The 20,434-nt window shown below is 28.0% G+C and overlaps 1 protein-coding gene across 1 annotated transcript; it reads left to right on the forward strand.

Annotated features, from left to right (window-relative positions):
- Nucleotides 1-3,756: 3,756 nt before the first annotated feature.
- Nucleotides 3,757-7,168, forward strand: LOC130941557 (protein ETHYLENE INSENSITIVE 3-like). Its single transcript, XM_057870110.1, has 2 exons — nucleotides 3,757-4,007; nucleotides 4,786-7,168. The coding sequence occupies exon 2, from the start codon at nucleotides 4,933-4,935 to the stop codon at nucleotides 6,799-6,801; it is 1,869 nt and encodes a 622-aa protein (XP_057726093.1). The 5' UTR covers nucleotides 3,757-4,007; nucleotides 4,786-4,932; the 3' UTR covers nucleotides 6,802-7,168.
- Nucleotides 7,169-20,434: the final 13,266 nt, after the last annotated feature.

Consider the following 20,434-nt stretch of genomic DNA (forward strand, 5'->3'; position numbering starts at 1 on the left):
TTTAATTGATTCGGTTCGAATTCGGACCGATAATCGAGTAGTCGCGACTCGTGTTCACTCCTAGATTAATTTAGCATCTTTGATTTTTATTTTTTATATTTTGGCTTATACCTAGAGAAATATCTAACAAAATAAAAATAAAATAAATAAAGTAACTCCCATTATACTAATTTTGGCATTAGAAGACGGATAAAAGTTATGTGTAATGACAAGAACAATAAAGGATGGAAATTCAACCAATGAAAATTAGCTTGACAAAAATGGGCTAAATTTTATGTGAACTTTATCCACAGGATTGAAGGTTTCAATTTTTTAAAATTATTTTAAATTAGCTTTTGTGTTGGGAATTTTGTTTATATACTCATAACTCATAAATAGCATTTCAGTTTCTGTTTTTGATAAAAATGATGAAAATAGTGTAATAATATATGTATATTTTTTAATTAATTTAGGTTGGTCGAGTGATTAGTTCATTTATTCGTTTAAAAAAATATTGGAGGTTCGAATTCTGCCTTGTGTATACAGTAATTCATTGACTAATAACAAATCTTTAAATAAAATTTATCTATAACGAATTAATCTTTAACTTATCAAATTTAAATACCATAAATAACTAAAAAATAAATATATATTTCCTATATTATTTTTATAGAGACATAGAAATGAACTTAAATTTCAAGTTTTTAGCATCTAATTTAGAGAATCATTCATTAAACTATATTTATAACTAACATAAAAATTAATGATATACTCAGCAGTCCTAAAATAAAAAAATAAATACGTGAGAAAATTTTAAATAAATCAATAATTTTTGAATGTCTTGAAAATTGTCCAAAGCAAAACCATCTAGTGGAAGTAAAGGGGGAATGGATGGGTTGCATTATTATCTATTAATTTATTATTATAGTTTTTTTTTTAAATAGTTATCCCCACACACAGTGTGTTCCACTGAGTAACCCACTTTATGTTATGTGTGTTTGTGTGCGTTTCATTTTGTTTGGGTGTGTGAACTTCATAATTGGTCAGGTGCCCTTATCAATTATCTGCAAACCGACGAAGCCAAACACGGTCCCCACTTTCACACATTACACACTTTCATAGAAAAATTAATTAAATAATAATAAAATTAAGATTTTAGTTAACTTGTGCTTTAAAAACATGGATTAATAACATCGAAAAAATAAAAAAACATATTAACATCATCAGATGAAACTCTTTTGAAGGGAAATAATTAGTAAAACGGTAAGATGAATGGTTAATCAATTTTAAACTGAGATAGTGAAAATGATGCATGTTAGGATTTACTCATTTACAGTTATAAATTCTGATTAATCTATTATTTTATTATTTTATAAATATTTTCATTTAGAAAAATCTCAATTCAATATTATTAAGTATTAAAATAATTGAAAATTTATTTATTAAAACAACAAATTTAATATGCGGTTTAAATAACTTGAATTAGTGAAATAATCACTTCATTTATTTTATTAAATAAATGTTAAAATTTTAAATTTACTCATGGCTAACAATAATTTTAAATAAAATTTTAATTTGTGACAAATTAATTTTAAACTAATCAAGTTGGGAGATATTTAAGAGGAAAAAATTAATATATATCCTTGAGAGAAATATTAAAGAACAATTAAAATATATTATTTTTTATCATCATTTAGTCATCAATTCAATTTCTCTAGTCAAACATTTTAATAATATATTTTATCCTATACTTTTAAATATTAATAACTAAGGAATGAAAAAATAATAAAGTCTAATAGCCTGTCATTCTTCTATTCTTAAAGCAAATATTAATCGAAGTGTAAAAAATAAATAGAATTTAGCTGATATATACTCTAAAAACACATGATAAGTTTATTGTCAATAAAATTTTTAAATATTTTTATTTAATAAATATAAAACAAATATATTAAAACTTAAAAATTTTATAATGTTAATAAAAAAATTTTAATTTATAAATTTAATATGTACTCTTCGACTACAAGATAGATAAATTCATAAATAAATAATATGAAAAGAGTTACTTGATCTTCATGGCTTCTATGACCATTAATGTGACCGAATATGAACACAAAAAAACAAAGAAATATAAGGAGAGTTACGTAACTGTTATTAAAGAATGGTACTGATGAATAGAATACTCATAACTTATCCTTCCAAGATTGAATTCAGAAGTGGATGGGATTTACCTACCCTCCACTCCACAACTCTAGCCATTATTTCTCAATTGAGTTTATTTACACATGTTCTTTTTTACTTCCTTTCTTTTTGGAAACAAAAAAATACCTGGTTTCCTCAGTATCTCACCTTGGGCAATTCTACCTATTTGGACATATAAAAAATAAGTCATTAAATTAACTATAATGTAAATATGTATAAATATAATTATATTATGAATATATTAAAAATTATTCACTAAATTAAATATAAACTACATATTATAATATAAAATATATAAAACAAAATATTTATATATATAATATTTTTAATATATATTTTGTATATACAAATAATTATTTTAAGGATTAATTTTTTATATCAATTATTAAATTAATTATTTGTATAAATATATAATAAAATATATTTAAAATAAATTAAACAATATATAATAATAAATTTAATAATTATTTTTAGTGGATACATAATATTTTTTATTATATACATAATTTTTTATTTCAAAACGAAAGTTTTTTTTACCCTCATTCATTTGTATCAAATATTTTCGAAAATTATTTTACGAACAATCTAGAATTAATCTAAGCTTAATCTATTAATTGTGTATGATTTTTTAATAGAATTAATCTAAAAATATATAAAAAATGTTCAAGTCTTTTATATATATCGAATATATAAAAAATCTAAAAATATTACCCTAAAAATGATTTTGATTTTATTATTTTAATAAATATCTTTATAAAATACACATTAGTTAAAGCTTTGATTTTATCCAAACATTAAATACATGGATCAAATATTTGTATCTATATAACATGTGCAGAACACAATAATAACTTTTAAAATTTTTTAGACGAATAATATGATATAAAAATTAATCTGTGTAATAAACTAAAAATTTAAAAATTTATTTAATAATTAAAATTTATTAGAAACTAAATAACTGATTAAACATTTTTTAAAAATTAATTTAGAGTGACTTATTATTAAAGTTTTAATAAAATAATACTTATAATCTTATAAAATATATAATTCTAAATACTTAAAGTTTTTAAAGTAAAAATTTGATAAAATAAAAAATAAAAATACAATTACCTATAAATTTATAAATTTAACACTAATTAATTTTTTAATTTTATTATTTTCTAAACCTTTTACAAGAATTTTTTCATAAATATATTATTTTAATTTTAATATACTAATTATATAAAATATTTTACTCACTTATTTAATTATATCCATCCAATCATTATATTATTTTTATTAATATAATATTACATAATTAAATATACGTATAAAATTATTTTATTATTTATCTCAAAATTAAATTGTAAATAATCTCTTAATTGAATTACTCCACCCCTCAAATATAGGATATTTTACTCTGCCCTGGAATATGGGATGGTTTTACATTTGAAAATTTTGTTTTTTTATGAATATAATTTTAACCATCCCACCAATGAGTAATGTAATTATATAAAGACCCACCACTTTCACATTCACCAACACTCTTCCTCTTCTTAAGCAAGGCAAATAAATATAAAATAATATAATATAAATACTTAAAAATATTATTATAACAAAGAAGATAATAATGCTCTAAACACCCTGTCTCTTCTTTCTCTCTCTCTCTCTTTCTTCCCACCTTCCCTTTCTCTCTCTTCACTTTCTCTTTCTTATGTGCTCTTCAATCTCTCTGAAATAACCTTCTCTTCTTCTTCCTCCTTCTTCTCCTCCTTCTATTCATTCTTCTTCTTCTATCCATATTGACCTCTTTGCTGACCACTCATCAAGACCCAGTTCTGGATCTTCTGGTAAGCTTCCCCACGTGATTAAAAAAATCAACTTTTTTCACTCTTCAGTTCATTTCTTAAGCTGCTTGGTCAACTTAATTTGTGGGGTTCTGTTTTTTTATTTTTATTTTGTTCCTTTTTTGTGGGGGTTTCAATTTGATGTTTCTTCTTGTTGTTTGTTTTGATATGTGGTTTCACTACCCTGTTGATCTGTGAAGTTTTAATCTTTTCATGGCTTTCTGTTGCTCAGTTTTTTTAACTTTCGAATCTTTTTTTTCCTATGTGCTCTTAAATCTTAGCTTTTGATGTTATGTATGGTCTTCTGGGTTGTTTTTTAGATCTTGTATTTCTGCATGGACTTGCTATTGTTTTGACGGTGGATTGAATATGGAATCTTCTATTTTATTTGTCCTGAAAAAAATAGTTTGATTGAATTATCATTGGAACCATGTTATGTGTTTATGCTGCATGAGTTTTTAGTATTTAATTTGTTGTTTATTTAGATCTATTCAATCTGGACAGCTCCTGATCTAGTTAGTGTTTTCATGGATTGAAGTTATCATATGAAACCTATGTTATTTTTCTATGATTTTTTTTTTCTAGTTTTGTTTTAAATTTAATCCCTTTTTTTTTCTACTTTTTATGACCTATATAAGTATATAATCTTTATCAAATTTTGCTGGATGAGAAGTAAAATCTCATAATTTGATATGCTCTTGATGTATTCACTTCATGTTGAAACTTTATTTTGTTCTTTGTACTAAATCGATTATTCTGTTCTTCCTTGTCCTCTTGACAGGTGTGAAAGCATCTATCTAAAGTTCTTGAGAATCTGTTGACCTGAATTTTTGTATAGTTCTGAAGGAGGGGTAAAATTTGGGACGGATTTTTTCGTCACAAAAGCTCATAGGTGGAAATTTAGGCCAACTTTGAAGGTATTGACAAGATGATGATGTTTGATGACATGGGGTTTTGTGGAGATTTGGATGTTTTATGCGGTCCCCTCGGCGAATCGGATATGACTGCCAGACAGACTGAGCCTGATGCAGTGGTGGAGGATGATTATAGCGACGAAGAGATTGATGTGGATGAGCTTGAGAGAAGGATGTGGAGGGACAAAATGCGTCTCAAGAGATTGAAAGAGCAAAGCAAGGCTAAAGAAGGCATCGATGCGGCGAAGCAAAGGCAATCCCAAGAACAAGCTAGGAGGAAAAAGATGTCAAGAGCTCAAGATGGGATACTCAAGTATATGCTGAAGATGATGGAGGTTTGCAAGGCTCAGGGATTCGTCTATGGGATTATACCCGAGAAGGGGAAGCCGGTTACTGGGGCGTCCGACAATCTTCGCGAGTGGTGGAAGGATAAGGTCCGGTTTGATCGAAACGGTCCGGCTGCAATAGCCAAGTATCAAGCTGATAATGCTATCCCTGGGAAGAATGATGGATGCAATGCTATTGGTCCAACTCCACACACCTTGCAAGAGTTACAAGACACAACCTTGGGCTCTCTCTTGTCTGCACTTATGCAGCACTGTGATCCTCCTCAGAGGAGGTTCCCTCTAGAGAAGGGTGTTCCTCCGCCTTGGTGGCCGACCGGTAATGAAGAGTGGTGGCCTCAAATTGGTTTGCCTAAAGATCAAGGTCCTCCTCCTTACAAGAAGCCTCATGATCTTAAGAAGGCATGGAAGGTGGGTGTCCTAACTGCAGTTATCAAGCACATGTCTCCTGATATCGCCAAGATTCGCAAGCTCGTGAGGCAGTCCAAATGCCTTCAAGATAAAATGACAGCGAAGGAGAGCGCCACCTGGCTCGCCATCATCAATCAAGAGGAGGCCTTGGCTCGCGAGCTTTATCCCGATTATTGCCCACCTTTGTCTTCTGGTGGGGGAAGTGGATCTTTGGTCATCAATGATTGCACCGAGTATGATGTCGATGGAGCCGAGAATGAGCCTAACTTCGACGTGGAAGACCGGAAACCGGAGAATCTTCATCCGTCTAATCTCGGCATGAGGGGAAGGCTGCAGGTTCAGAAACCTTCTCTTCCAATCAAGGGAGAGGTTGTAACAAACTTGGACTTCATTCGGAAGAGGAAGAGCGACTTTAACTTGATGGTGGATCAGAAAATCTACACATGTGAGCACCCTCAGTGCCCTTACAGCGAAGGCCGGCTCGGCTTCCAAGACCGGTCTTCGAGGGACAACCACCAACTCAACTGTCCATATAGAAACAACTCTGCTGCTGATTTCGCCGGTCCGAATTTCCATGTCAATGAGGTTAAGCCTGTTATATTCCCACAGTCCTTTGTTCAACCAAACACCACAGCTCAGCCTGCTAGTTTGGTTCCTCCAACATTCGACTTAACCGGACTCGGCGTCCCGGAGGACGGCCAGAAAATGATCAGTGACCTCATGTCAATCTATGATGCAAATGTTGTAGGAAACAAGACCACAAGCTCCAATAACTTTGTAGCTGAGAATCAAAATCAAAACATTCCTCAACAATGCATCAATCAACAACAGGAAAGTTTCTTTCCCAATCAAGGAATGGTGATGGAAGGGAACTTCTTTGCAAGGGATGATAATAATCAATTTGACAGGTTCAAAGCCATGAACACACCCTTTGAGACCACCACCACAGCCGCGGCCACCGCCGTCGCTGCCGCCACCAACCCCCCCAATAACAACAACAGCAACTTTAATTTTATGTTTGGATCCCCTTGTGATCTAGGATCATTTGATTTCAAGGAGGATCTACAAGGAGGAATGGGAATGGATTCACTTCACAAACAACCAGATGTTTCAATATGGTACCAGTGAAGAAAAAGAACACAAGTTTCATGGGAACTTTTTGTTGTGTCCTTAAAAAAAAGAAAAGAAAAGAAGGGTTTGGAACACACACCCCTTTGATCATGTGAACTTCCCTTAACTATCAAAGTTAGTTTTTAAATTACTTTGCATATTTTTATATTCACATGTAATCCTCTTATTATTAGGTCTTCTTTAGAGATATTTTATGTTCTATGGCAGGTCCTCTTCTGGTTTATGTGTTAATAAATCAATCATGGATGTTAATGTCACTATATATATATATATATATAATGTAGCCCCTCTCTTGTGTTTTACCACCTTACTATATATTATTATGTGTAATATTGTGACATAAATAAGATTTTAATTTTAATTCTCTCCTATATTATAAAATATAAATATGTGGCCCCTTTTATGGGAGGAAGGTAAAATTTGGTTGTGGATAGATGCAAAGGGTTTGGCCTTATTATTAATATTATTGCAGACTTTATAATATAAATATATTTTGTATGCTTATCTTGTTGTGCATGTGAATGGACCCCATTATCAAGTTGTTTGGCAGATGCAAAGCTAAATTGCCATTTCAATTCCGTGATCAACTTGTATGCCATGAATGAGTGTGTGGGTTGTGGGGTCTTTGTTTTCAAGGCCACGTTGTCTTTGTCTTTTTTAAGTCAATGGTCAAAACCCCAAGCCTGCTTTTTTACAATTTTGCCCCTATCTTTTTCTTTATTTGTTGGATTCATTATTTTACCAAAAATCTAACTAATTGAAGGGTGAAACTGAGATATTCTTAGATATTTGTATAAAATTGATATGAAATAGCAATATTTTTAATGGAGTGTTGAGAATATTATGTTTGATATTTTTAAAAAATAATTTAATTTAAAATTAAAATTTATATTAAAATTAATTTACAAAATAAAATTAGTATCATCTTAGAAGTGCGGTATTATTTTGATAAAAAATCAATAGAATTTTATTACTAATATAATTATGTTGATTAAATAATTAAAAATAATATAAAATTTTAATTAAATTAATATTAAATATTAAAAAAATATTTTAAATTTTAAATTATTATTTATGATATATAACTCACAAATATTTATATGTTATTTTGTACGATTTAAATTAAAATTAAAACCTAATATTTATGAATGAAATCTAAATTTCCAACAAAGATGTAATCATATTTATTGTTTTGGTCTATCTAGATTTCACAAGTACGAATTTTTTATTCTTTAATTTAAATTTTAGATTTCTAATATCCATAAAATTTAAAGAGATTTTTTTTTTCATTCCTATGATTCCAATTTTATATTTTCAATTAAGAAATTAATATACACACACTTTGGTAAAACTTTCTCCAAGTGTTGATTGAAAAAGAAAGTGGCACTTTGATTATACATTGAAAAAGTGGGGTCCACATCTCTTTGGAGTATGGACCCCTTATGGCGGCTGAACAGAGTTATTGATTAATTTTTAATTTTTTATTTTACCAATTTTCTTGTTCAATGATGTTATGATTGTGAAAAATACTTGTATTTGGTTTGATATTTGGAGGGTATTGTTGAATTATTGATGTAGAATGACACAGGTGTCATCAAATTTAGTGAAGTAACGAAATTATTTGAAAAAGGTTGTAGTGTTATGTAATTCATCACGTGTGCAAATTCGCATAGTGGAAAAGTCATCAAATCTTCTGTGGCTATTTTTGTAATTAGTCAAAATAAAGTTTTTTTTTTTTATATTCCTCTTTTTTTAGAACTTTATTAGTACAAATTTGACTAACTAATTTAGTCAATAAATAAATAAATCCATTGCAGCTATTTTTTAGTACTGGTTTATTCTTTTATTTATATATACTACTTACTAATATAAATAAAATTCATACATATATCCAACTATATATTTTTACATTAAGAAAAATATTAAATTTAATTATTCGTTATGTAAACCAAGTAAGTAGCTAGGCCTTCAACAAGTTGAAAAATGTAACGTCACATTAAAAAATATTTTACTAGGAGAGTGGGACATATATAAATTTTAAAAAATATTATGTATATATAAAATATCAGTTATTAAATAAATTATTATATATTTATGAATAAATATATATTATTTTATTTATTTTTAATATATATTTTATATTGTTATATGTATTTATATAAATAATTAATTTATTAATAGTTAATTTTTTTATATACATATAATATAGTTAATTAATTTTTATGTCAAGATTGAAATAATCTATTTGAATTGAGTCACCGATTTCAGACAAGTTACTGTTGTTATTCTTTGATTAGTTAAAGAAAAGGAAAAATTCTTCTGCCAATTATTTCTAAGAAAGGAGATTGTGCGATAAAAAAATAATAATAATATGACAGCCGTAAATATTTTTTTTTATCCTTTAGTTTGATTTTTTACCTCTTTTTTTTTTCAATATATTGTTTAGTCGATATTTTCTTATTTTTATCTTTATAAATATTTGAAGAAAACACCAGTAAATATAAAACATGGTTTGTGTGTGTAATATGAGATAATGTTTCTCACAAAGAAAATGTGAGACACATTGTTGTACGAATTAACATGCAAATTAAATATACCAATAATAATAACGAGTTCCATGACGGTGACCTAATTAATAACCTACCATAGGTCTAGTTTAGAGATAAATAGTTTAATTAAAATTAAAAAAAGATAATTTAAATAATAAATATTTATATTAAAAATAATTTATAAATAAATTATTTTGTAGTTGATTTTTTAATTTTAAAAGTGTTTATTTTAGAAAAGAATATGATAAAAAAAATTTTATTATGAGATAAGTCATTTTTTTAATTTTTTTATAAACATTTAAATAACTTTTTAATAAGTCATAATTTAATTTTAAAAATTACACCAAACATTAATATTATTATTTTTTATAAGTAAAAAATAAAAAAAAACTTTTGAAACTTTCTAAACAATTGTATATGTACTAATTTTTCAATGTAGAGTTTAATAAATGAACAGAGATTTACGTATAATTATTTTTATATAAAATTAGTAATTAATCATTATAATTTAATTAATATATATTTTAATGATACATGAAAAATTTATTATTAATTAGTAAAAATTTTTAAATATTTTTTATTAATAAATATAAAATTTAAATATTTATATTTTCACTAAAAAATTTTTAATTTATAAATTTAATATGTATTTTTAAAATATAAAATAAATAAATTCTAATAATTATTAAATAATTTAATTAAATTATTATTTAATAATTTTTATTATTAATTTTATATAACTATCTAAATTTCTACTACGAATTAATCAAAATGAATTTAGTTATAATTGGAAATTAAAGAGTACTGTAATGAATAACACGACAAGTCATTAAAGGGGCGCAAGTACGTATATGATGGGTTGGATCATGAACTGCTTTCATTTATTTATTTATTTATTTTTGCAATTTCTTATTTTTCTTCAGCACAATAATGTATTCTTAACTTCTTGTATTGATCCATCTAATTAAATTAATCTTTTTTCAACCCTAAAAATTTCAATTCGAAAATAAAATTCACCTTAAAGTTATTCTTTGATCATATTAGGTATTGTACAAATTGATCCGTTATCCTATAAGAGTCATAAATCAATTTTATTTGTGTTAATATCATATTCAAGCGTATCTTGTGTAACTAATAATTTTTAATATCATGGTTCCTTGATCAAATGGTCATGACATTAATATCTACTAAATAATTATATATTCATCATTTATCTTAATAAACTTTTATATTTTATAACTAATAGTCCATAATAATAGTAAGAAATCTCACACCGTCTTATAAATTTATTCCAACAAAATATATAAATTATACTATAGTATTTAATCTTTATTATTTTTATTTGTTTTTATTTTTTATAGACAATATACACTCTATATATATTTAATTTTATTTTTATAATTTTTTAATTAAAAAAATACAAAATATAATATTTTTTATATTTATTTTTCTTATTTTTTTAAAATTTTATAATAACTCGTATATTGTTCATCTTATATTTTCTCTTTTATATCATAAACTTGTACTTATTTATATATTTGAGTGTTAGACTATCTTTTATAAGTACATTTTTAACTATTTTTTGTTCAATTTCAACCACAATTATGGAAAAAATTACAATGGAGAATTACCAAAATGAGTTATAACTAGTTCAGAGTCATAACTTATAATTTGTCTACGAATTTTACAAGAAAGGTTTCAAAAGAGAAATGTATCTTCAATGAACTATACGTTAAGAAAATATATTTTGACCTCAGAGCATAAATTAATAGAAATTTATGTAGATATAATAATAATAACAAAAAAACTTCTTTTGCTTTCTTTTTGGAAAAATCATTTGAAAATAAAGCAGTACAGAGAATATGATACACAAAACAGTCTTAATTAATTAATCTATCAACTGATACTAATTAAATTTAAGAATCTATAACTGCAAGCACCCTACAACACATATTTTATAATAAATTTTCACATGAAAGAAGAAACCCCCATCAATTAATTCATAAACGTGTTTATATATCTTAAACAATTTGAAGATGACTTCTCATGAATTCAAAGCTATATGTTTAAACAGGAAAAAATTATTTATTTATTTATTTTTTTATTTCTTAAAGAAAAGGTAGAGATATGTTTCGATATTTGCTTCTTATTAACTCCACGAGGAAAATTAAAAGATGAATTTTGCCAACAACACACTCCTTAAGGATTTTAAAATAAAAGCTTTCTAATTATAAAAATTAAAATTTCGAGTTCTTCTTGTATTTCACCCATCAAAAACTAAAAAAATTTACCAAATCTTAACAAGTGCTCTTCAAGTAATTAATTATTAGCTAAACTACTAAAAGATTAATTGAAAAGCTGGCAATCATTAATTAATTCAGTGAAGAGTAGTGAAGACTTGTGGCTCCAAATAATTTAGAGTAGTTGACTTAGGAGCATATATTTAATAACGGTTTAATTATTCTATTGGTCTCTATAGTTTTATAAAATTTTTAATTAAATTCTTATATTTTTTTTAATTAGATTTTTGCACTAATTTTTTTTTTCAAATAGATCCCTCTTAATAGTAATTGACTTAATTTTATAGGAATTCAACTAAAAAAAATAGTGCAGAAATCCAAATAAAAAGAAAAAAAGTGTAGAGATCCAATTAAAAAAAAAATTGCTGCAAAGACTCAATTAAAAAAAAATACAAGAACCTAATTAAAAATTTTGTAAAATTATAGAGACCAACAGAATAATTAAACCTTAAAATTTAAATAATATACTGTCTATAAATTAACAACTATTATTACATATATATATATATTAAATTAGTTATTTATTTAAAATATATATTATGATATAAAATATATATTTATACATAAATATATAAAAAAGTATTAATTGTTTATATGTACATAATATTTTTTATAAATTTAATTAAATAATAATAATAATAATAATAATAAGAGAGTCGCTGACTATAATACACAATAAAATAGATTAAATAAATTAAATTATATATAAGTATATATGACTGGTAGTTAAGGATCTGAATCTGATGAATATGTATGTATATAGTAGTAAGCAAAAGAAAGAATTAGGAGGTTAAATAGTGGCCATTGCTTTTATTGGCTTAAATGTAAAGGAAGACAGCGTTATAGCTGGCCATATGGTTTTCTTTTAATTTATAGCAATAATAATGCATAAATAGTATGCACCACAAAAATTGTGATATGATCCCTTTTACTTGTATCTATATCTATATCTATCTCTTTAAAAAGAGTAGACAAACGCCACTGTTTCTTGCCTTTTCCCACTAATTCATTCATGCTTTTTCTATGCATATATATATATCCACATTTTTTTACATTATCATAATTTCATTTCCTTTATCTAATATTAGGCAAGATTTTTGCTTTCCATACATCATTTATAAGAATAATTAGTGTCATGTTTTATAAGATGGGGGATTTTTTATGGTCAGTAATTTTTAGTATTTTTTATTATTATTTAATTAATATAAATATTAAATTATTTTTAATAAATAAATTTTATTGATTTATATGTATAAATTTTAAAAAATATAAGTGTAAATTATATTAATTTATATGTATAAATTATGATAAATATATATAAAAATTATATTTTTTATACGTAAATTTTTTATAAATATGTGTATAAATTATTATTGACAAAAATAATAATATTTATAGATTATATAATATTACTCTTATAAAATAGTATTAAGTGTTGTATAATCTAAAAACATAATGCTATTATTGATTACTTTTAGAAAATTGAAATATCATATATGTAATATTGTCTAACTTCAAAGCATATTAGTAATTTACATTTCTTTCCCTAAAATATAGGTTGTAGAGAGTTTTTCATTTATATACTGAAAGACAGAAAAAGAATTTATAGCTAGAACAAGAGAATGGCACTACAAAAAATAAGTTAAATGCCCTTAGATTTACTGTTGAATGTAGTGACGGTCATTCCTCGCAAATTTAGCGTGGCATTTTTTGTAATGGATATAAATAAGATTTATAGTTTGTAGAATTAGTTACCGTCAAATTTTATATTTTGCCATTAGATTTGATGGTAATTAGTGGCACAAAATTTTATTTCAGTAGTTTCAACTTTATTTGTGAAGCTTTTATCAGATTCGGCTGTTAGTATATTAATTTAATGAAATATTTAATTTTATTGGTAAAAATTTTCGCTAATAAATTCGACGTTAAAATTAGGATAAAATTCAAACACAAAATTTCTCTCCCTCACTTGTGCGAATTCACTCTCTCTCTTCTCGTCTTCTCTCTTTGGCATTGAAGCTGCCGTAGTTGCCACCACTACCAGGAGCTTCCGCTGCCCCTGCCACTACATGTTGTCGCCGCTGGAACTGTCAGGCATGCCACTGCTGTTCGTGTTTGTGGCCATTGGTGGTGGTCACATTATCGCCGTCACTGCTGCCTCCTATCACCACCACATCTCTTCTATCTTGCAGTTACCATCAAAAGTAATTTAGGTATAATTTTTTTGTATTTTTTAGATTTTTTTGTGAGTTTAGGATTTTGTTAGATATTTTATTAAATTATTGATTAAATTAGTGTATTGAAGTTTGTGATTAGGATTTGGTATAGTTTTTTTTTTAATTTTCTTGTGAGTTTAGGATTTTGTTAGGTATTTTATCAAATTATTGATTAAATTTGTGTAATGAAGTTAGGGTTTAGGATTTTTTATGTTAATTTAATGCAAATAGAAATTAAATTAAGATAGATTAAGTAGGGTGTGATTAAAAGTGCTTGAACTGTTGGAAGATTTTATTTAGTTTGTTGAATTAGTTTCACCTTGTGAATTTAATAAGTTGTCTTTTTTATTAGGACGGTGCTATTTCTCTGAAATCAATTGGAGTTCGCTTCTTCTGTATTCTGTGTATCCGTGTTCTAAGTAGATTTTCTATCTCTACATATAATCAATTGTTTAAATTTTATGTCGAACTTACTTTTTCTAGAATAGTGTTTTAGGACGAAAGTGGGAGAAGATTGTGTAGATGTGCCTTCTTGAAACCCTTGTTTGCTAGAAATTGTGGAGTTATAAAAAGTTGCGCACTAGAACAGTTATGATTTGATGTGTTATTGAATTCATGTTTATTTTCATTTATGCCTGCAACTATTTTCTTTGTGAAAACTGTTAATTTATTTGGTGGATGTCTCTGGATTAAGAAAAAATTCTGCCGAAATTTCATTTAAATTGGATAAAAAATGTTTGGTTTGTGAAAAAAACGATAATTAAATTTGGTTGGAGATTCTATTTATAGGAGATACCCTGCCGAATTTTCTAAACATTTTAATAAGTTATGTTGTTGGATGAGTTATAGGGTATTTGTTGCAAGATGATTCCAAGTCATCGTCTGTGGATGTATAATAGGAACAATAGTGGACCGGGGGGTTTGTTTAAAACCTAAATTTTTTGAGGGAGTTGACGCGTTTGTTGCATATGTCTTCAACATGAAACCGTTTAGGTTTCAAGCGGTATCTGGATATCCGTGCTATAAGTGTCGGCTGACTAAATAGTTAGGACTTTTATATATAACACTTCACTTCTACCGTAATGGGTGCAAGGATGGGTATTGGATGTGGATAGAATACAGAGAAGTGGATGAGCAGGCAATTAACCAATCTGCCTCAAATTTCAATATGTTTGGAGACCGATCAACGAGAATTCGGATTGTTAAAGAACTAAACATGGAAGAAATCAATTCGGAGGGTAACCAAGAGAGTTACAACAAGATGGCGTTTGATGTAATAGGTATTACTGATATGGAAGATGTTGAACAAGAGCCCAACCCGGAGACAAAGAACTTTTATCATTTGTTAGAATCTGTCATGAAACCCTTGCATGAGGAGTCTGTTCATTCGAAATTGTCTGCATGTGTTAGAATGATGAGTATTAAGTTTGAGTCAAAACACATCCAAGAGTCTTTTGATAAGTGGGTCACTCTTTGCAACGAATTAGTACCTGTCGGGACTAATGGCATCCCCCGGAGCCACTACAGAGCAAAGAAGTTAATTTTAAAATTGGGTCTAAGTTCGGTAAAAATGGATTATTTTTTGAATGTTTGTATGCTATATTACATTGAGATTTTTTTATTTATCCTATTGTATCATAGGTTATTTTAAGAAACAAATTCTGATACATCATTGAACAATTTTTTTTTTGTTCAGAGAATACATCAGAGTGCATCTAGCTGACACAATAGATTTGAAACTAGTTGTACTTATTAGTTAGGGTCCAATGAATAAGGACACAAGCTACTCGATATACAATGTTAATGGATATCGGGTCCATTCTTTACAATGGTCGGTTAGAAAGAAAATAGATAACACTGGGGTCTAGATTCGTGAAAATTTAGGCGGTAGTCATTCTGATTGGTATGGTGTGTTGCACTACGTATAAGGTGTGCGTATTTAAATGTTAATGGTATAATCCAAGTTCGCGACAAAGAATATGAAAGCACAAGGATTACAATATCACTGAAGTAAATGTGACAAGGAAATATAAGCACTATGATCCTTTTTATTTGACCTCAAAATGCACGACAGGTATACTGTTTGCCTTATCCGGGGTCATGTAAGTCTAGTTGGGTATTGTGGTTAAGACTAAGTTAAGAGATCGCATTGAGTCTGATGGGACAAAGGGTTAGTAACCTTTCCGAATTCATGACCCAACTCCTTCGAAAATGATGGTTGATATTGGTGATCCGATCACCTTTAAGTCGGCTGTTATGGATTATGATATCATTGACCTTAGGGTAGATGACGACACGCACTGGACGACGACGATTTTCAAGAAGAAGACGGGGTTGATGCAGACGAAGAAGAAGAAGACGAGTTCAATAATCAAGAAATTACCTCGGAATAGGAGGATGATGAACCAGAAAAAAAAGATGATGAATTTGAATAAGATTAACATCAATATAGTTCTATCTTACGTATTTCGTTATCAAACTTTCATTCATATTTACATTCTATATATTGATATTTTACATCATATATAAATAACTGTTTTTAGATAAAATGCTAATTTATTCATTGTTAATTGAGAGTTGACTATCATTATATTGGGTCCATCATAAATTGAAAAAAATAAAAGAAATATTGACGCTATCGGCGGATTTACTAACGAAAAATTTTGACGTTAGCGATCATTCAGATTATTTTTTAAAAAATAAAAAAATTTCGACGGTAAAATGGCGTGAAGGCTTACCTTATGGTGCCATCGTTACTGTCGAATGTTTTTTGCCGGTAACGTTTATAAGATTTTTTGTTCATAAACCATCATATTCCGACGCTAAATTCGCCGCAAGTTACCAGTGAACAACAAAATCTAATAGTAAATATTTACCGACGAAATTTATACCGTCAGATTTAATTCAATGGGAGATTTGCCAGTAATCATAGTACTGACAGATTCTTTTCGTTTTTCAGCCGATAAATTCAACGATACTCAACGTTTTTCTTGCAGTTTAGAATAAATAAAAAAATAAATATTTAATTATTATTAAATTTATAACTTTATTTGCGTATGAATTTTATTATTTTAATTCAAGAATATCTATTAGTGTCTTATATTATCATTTTTGAAAAAAATTGATCCATAATATATATATTCTTTATATATTACTCGAGTTAAATTTTTATTCTTTATAAAATAAAAATTCTATTTTTTCTCACAGAACTAAATAAGGGTCAAATGACTTTTTTTAAAATCTTAATTGATACTTAATTACTTAGGTATATGCATCAATCGTTGATTATTGTGTACAAGAGAGAGAACTTGAAGATCATCCAACAGGGGGAGGAAAAGAATTAAAAGGGCGACAAAAGTATAAAACACAAAGACAAACTTTCACCGGCAAAACTCCCTTTTCTTTTTTAGCCTTGCAGCTTAGTTGCACATGCAATGATTTATCCAATTCATAAAGAAGTATTTCATCTATGAGTTTGGTGCTAAAACAATTCTGAGATTAATTGAGAATTGAGATTAAATGGGAAGGAAATTATTAATGTATAGGTTTAAATAAAAAATTAATTTTTGTAATTTTATTAAAATTTTTATTAAGTTTTGTATAATTTAAAATTTTTAATTGAGTCTTTGTATTTAGATAGATTTTTTTAATAAAATTCTTGTCAACGATTTTATAAAAGAAAATACAAAATATTTTTGAAAGATTTGTTTTTATGTTTGATTTATGATGAATGATGTAATACGGACGAAAATATTTAAAAATAGAAATAAATATTATTTGAAGTCAAAATAATTTTTTTTTATTTAAAATGATCCCTAACATTATATTTAATATTAAAATCATCCTTTGATCAATTTATTTTTGATAATTTTTTTTTTTAAAAAAAAACTTTTTTTAATTTCTCTTATCATCTTTCGTCAAAGACCATCAACCTCCATAAAAAATCATCATCACTTCGTTAATTTACCATCTCTTTTCTAATGCTGTCGTCATCTTTTTTTCCACCTCTCCTTTCCAAAGAATGACGACACGCTCTTTTCAGTTATGCCCCTTCAATCTTCTTCGGAACCTTCATCAAGATTCTTGAATCTCGTTGTCGACAATGGAATGAGGATAGCTACGAAGAGGAGGAAAAAAGATACTATGAGGATAAAATATAGGAGGAGGAAAAAAGCTATGACAGAAAAAGAAACAGATCTCAGAGTTTCTCTTCTTTCTTTTTTTGATGGCGATTTCGGAAAACAAGAACAACAGCAACAACGGTGGTTTTAGCCCCCCTCTCTCTATCTCTATCGCTTTCCCCTCTTTTAATCTCTCTTTTCAACGACTCAACTAGCAACAATGACAGTAGCAATAGATTCTTTTATTGTTACTGTCCAACATTCTCTTTTTCTTCTTCTCCTCTTCCTCCTTTACTGAGCTAACTCCATCTCTCTTATCTCTCTTTCTATTCTAATTTTTTCTTTCTTTCTTTCGAAAAATACAGATGTTGTGTTGTTATTATTTTTGTTTTTGTTGAATTTGAAGGATTAGGTTGTAATGAATATTGTTGTTGTTAATATTGTTCTTAAATTTGAATATTGTGTTGTTGATAGAGATGAATAAAATTGATAGTGTTTGAGAAGAAAATGACTGCTACTTGATAGGTATGAGAGTTTCAGTAAGAGAAATAAAATTAGAAGAGAAAATGCTTTTGAAATTGTATTAAAAAGTGTATTTACAAGAAGAGTATTTTCTGCTATATATAGTAGTAGGGGTCACACCACACACTTATTATATCAAGTGTGGCTAATAGCTATCCTTTTTCAGTTACAACACTAACACCCCCTCTCCCCTCAAACTTTGAGGGAGTGAACTATAGACCCTAAGTTTGCCTTTGAAAAATTCAAATAACCTAAAAAATAATGATTTTGTTAACACATTTGCAATTTGATCAAGTGCAGGAATGTTAACTACAAATAGTTTTTTCTTATTCACCATTTCTCTAATGCAAGTCTAATTCTAAATGCTTGCAACGACTATGGAGAACTGGATTAGCTGCAAGTATACACGCACTCTATTTGTCACAGTAAATTGTTGGAGCAATCTTTTGAGACACACCCAATTCACTAAGAAGATGCTGTAATGACACAAGTTCATACTACACGGAAGCTAACGCACGATACTCAGCCTCTGTGCTACTGTGGCTAACTTTAGATTATTTATGGTACTTCCAGAAAATTAGATTTGTCCCTAGATATACACAGTAGCCAGTGAAAGACCATCGGTCATCGAGATCACTTACTCAATCTGCATCAACAAAATCCAGGAGTCTAAAATCAGTACACTTTGAAAAGATAATCCCATCACTTACCGTCTCTTTCAAATACCGCAAGATCCTTTTCACTGCTTTCTAGTGATTAAGAGTGTGGTTGTGCATAAATTGTGAAACTCTATTAACAGAAAACTCAAGATCAGGTCTTGTCATAGTTAAATATTGGAGAGCCCCTACTATAGAACGATAAAGCCCCTACTTGTTGTTTTAGAGACTAATGTCTCTATGCAAAGTAAGACCACAGGTCAGGGACTTAATTCCCCTCCAAGTCAGGTTTCTCATCCAATCACCAATACACATAATATGGTAACAAGATCAAAGACGGGTATACATAAGCCAAAGGCCTATATTACACATATTGATATTGATCTTAAACATACAAGTACCTAAAACTGCTGCTCAAGCTATCCAAATCCCTCACTGAAGGGAGGCTATGGATGCTGAGCTTAAAGCACTAAGACATTGCAATACTTAGTGTCTTGTGACTCCCCCGCCGAATGCAACTATAGTAGGGGGCAAGTGGGTTTTTGCCATTAAACGAAACACTAATGGTGAGGTTATTCGTTATAAAGCTCGTCTTGTTGCCAAAGGTTTTCATCTAAACGAAGGCATAGACTATGAGCAGATATATAGTCTTGAGATAAAATCTTCTTTTGTTCGTGTTGTGCTTTCTCTAGCCATCAATCAAGGATAGGTTCTACGTCAATTTGATTTTAATAATGCTTTTTTAAATGGAATTTTAATGGAATAGGTTTTTATGACTCAATCACAAGGCTATGAGGACATCAATACTAACCTGGTATGCAAGCTGAATAGGGCCCTGTATGGCCTAAAACAGGCACCACGGGCATGGTACTCAACTTTCAAAGAAACATTGATAAAGTTTGGGTTTGAAAGTACTTGATCCGATATTTTTCTGTTTGTAAGAAAAAATACAAAATCAGTCGTATACATGTTAGTATTTGTCGATGACATTGTTGTCACTAGAAATGATACTAATGAAATTGATCTATTAATTAAGCAACTCAATACAATTCTTTCTCTTAAAGATCTTGGTAATTTAAAAATTTTTCTTGGAATAGAATTTTTTTATTTGCAGAGAGGACGTGTACACATATCTCAAAGGAAATATGCAATAGAAATTTTGAAAAAGGTCACCATGAAAACGGTAAATATCTTGCCTACTTTCGTCGTTGGAAATTTGAAACTCTATACAAATGATTCTGAACCTTGCTCTGATACCATATGAGA

Source organism: Arachis stenosperma, chromosome 7, assembly GCF_014773155.1.
Source record: "Arachis stenosperma cultivar V10309 chromosome 7, arast.V10309.gnm1.PFL2, whole genome shotgun sequence".
Taxonomy (NCBI): Eukaryota; Viridiplantae; Streptophyta; class Magnoliopsida; order Fabales; family Fabaceae; genus Arachis; species Arachis stenosperma.

Excerpts from the sequence above, each read along its gene's own strand:
- LOC130941557 (XM_057870110.1), top strand. The coding sequence starts at position 4,933 with ATGATGATGTTTGATGACATGGGGTTTTGTGGAGATTTGGATGTTTTA.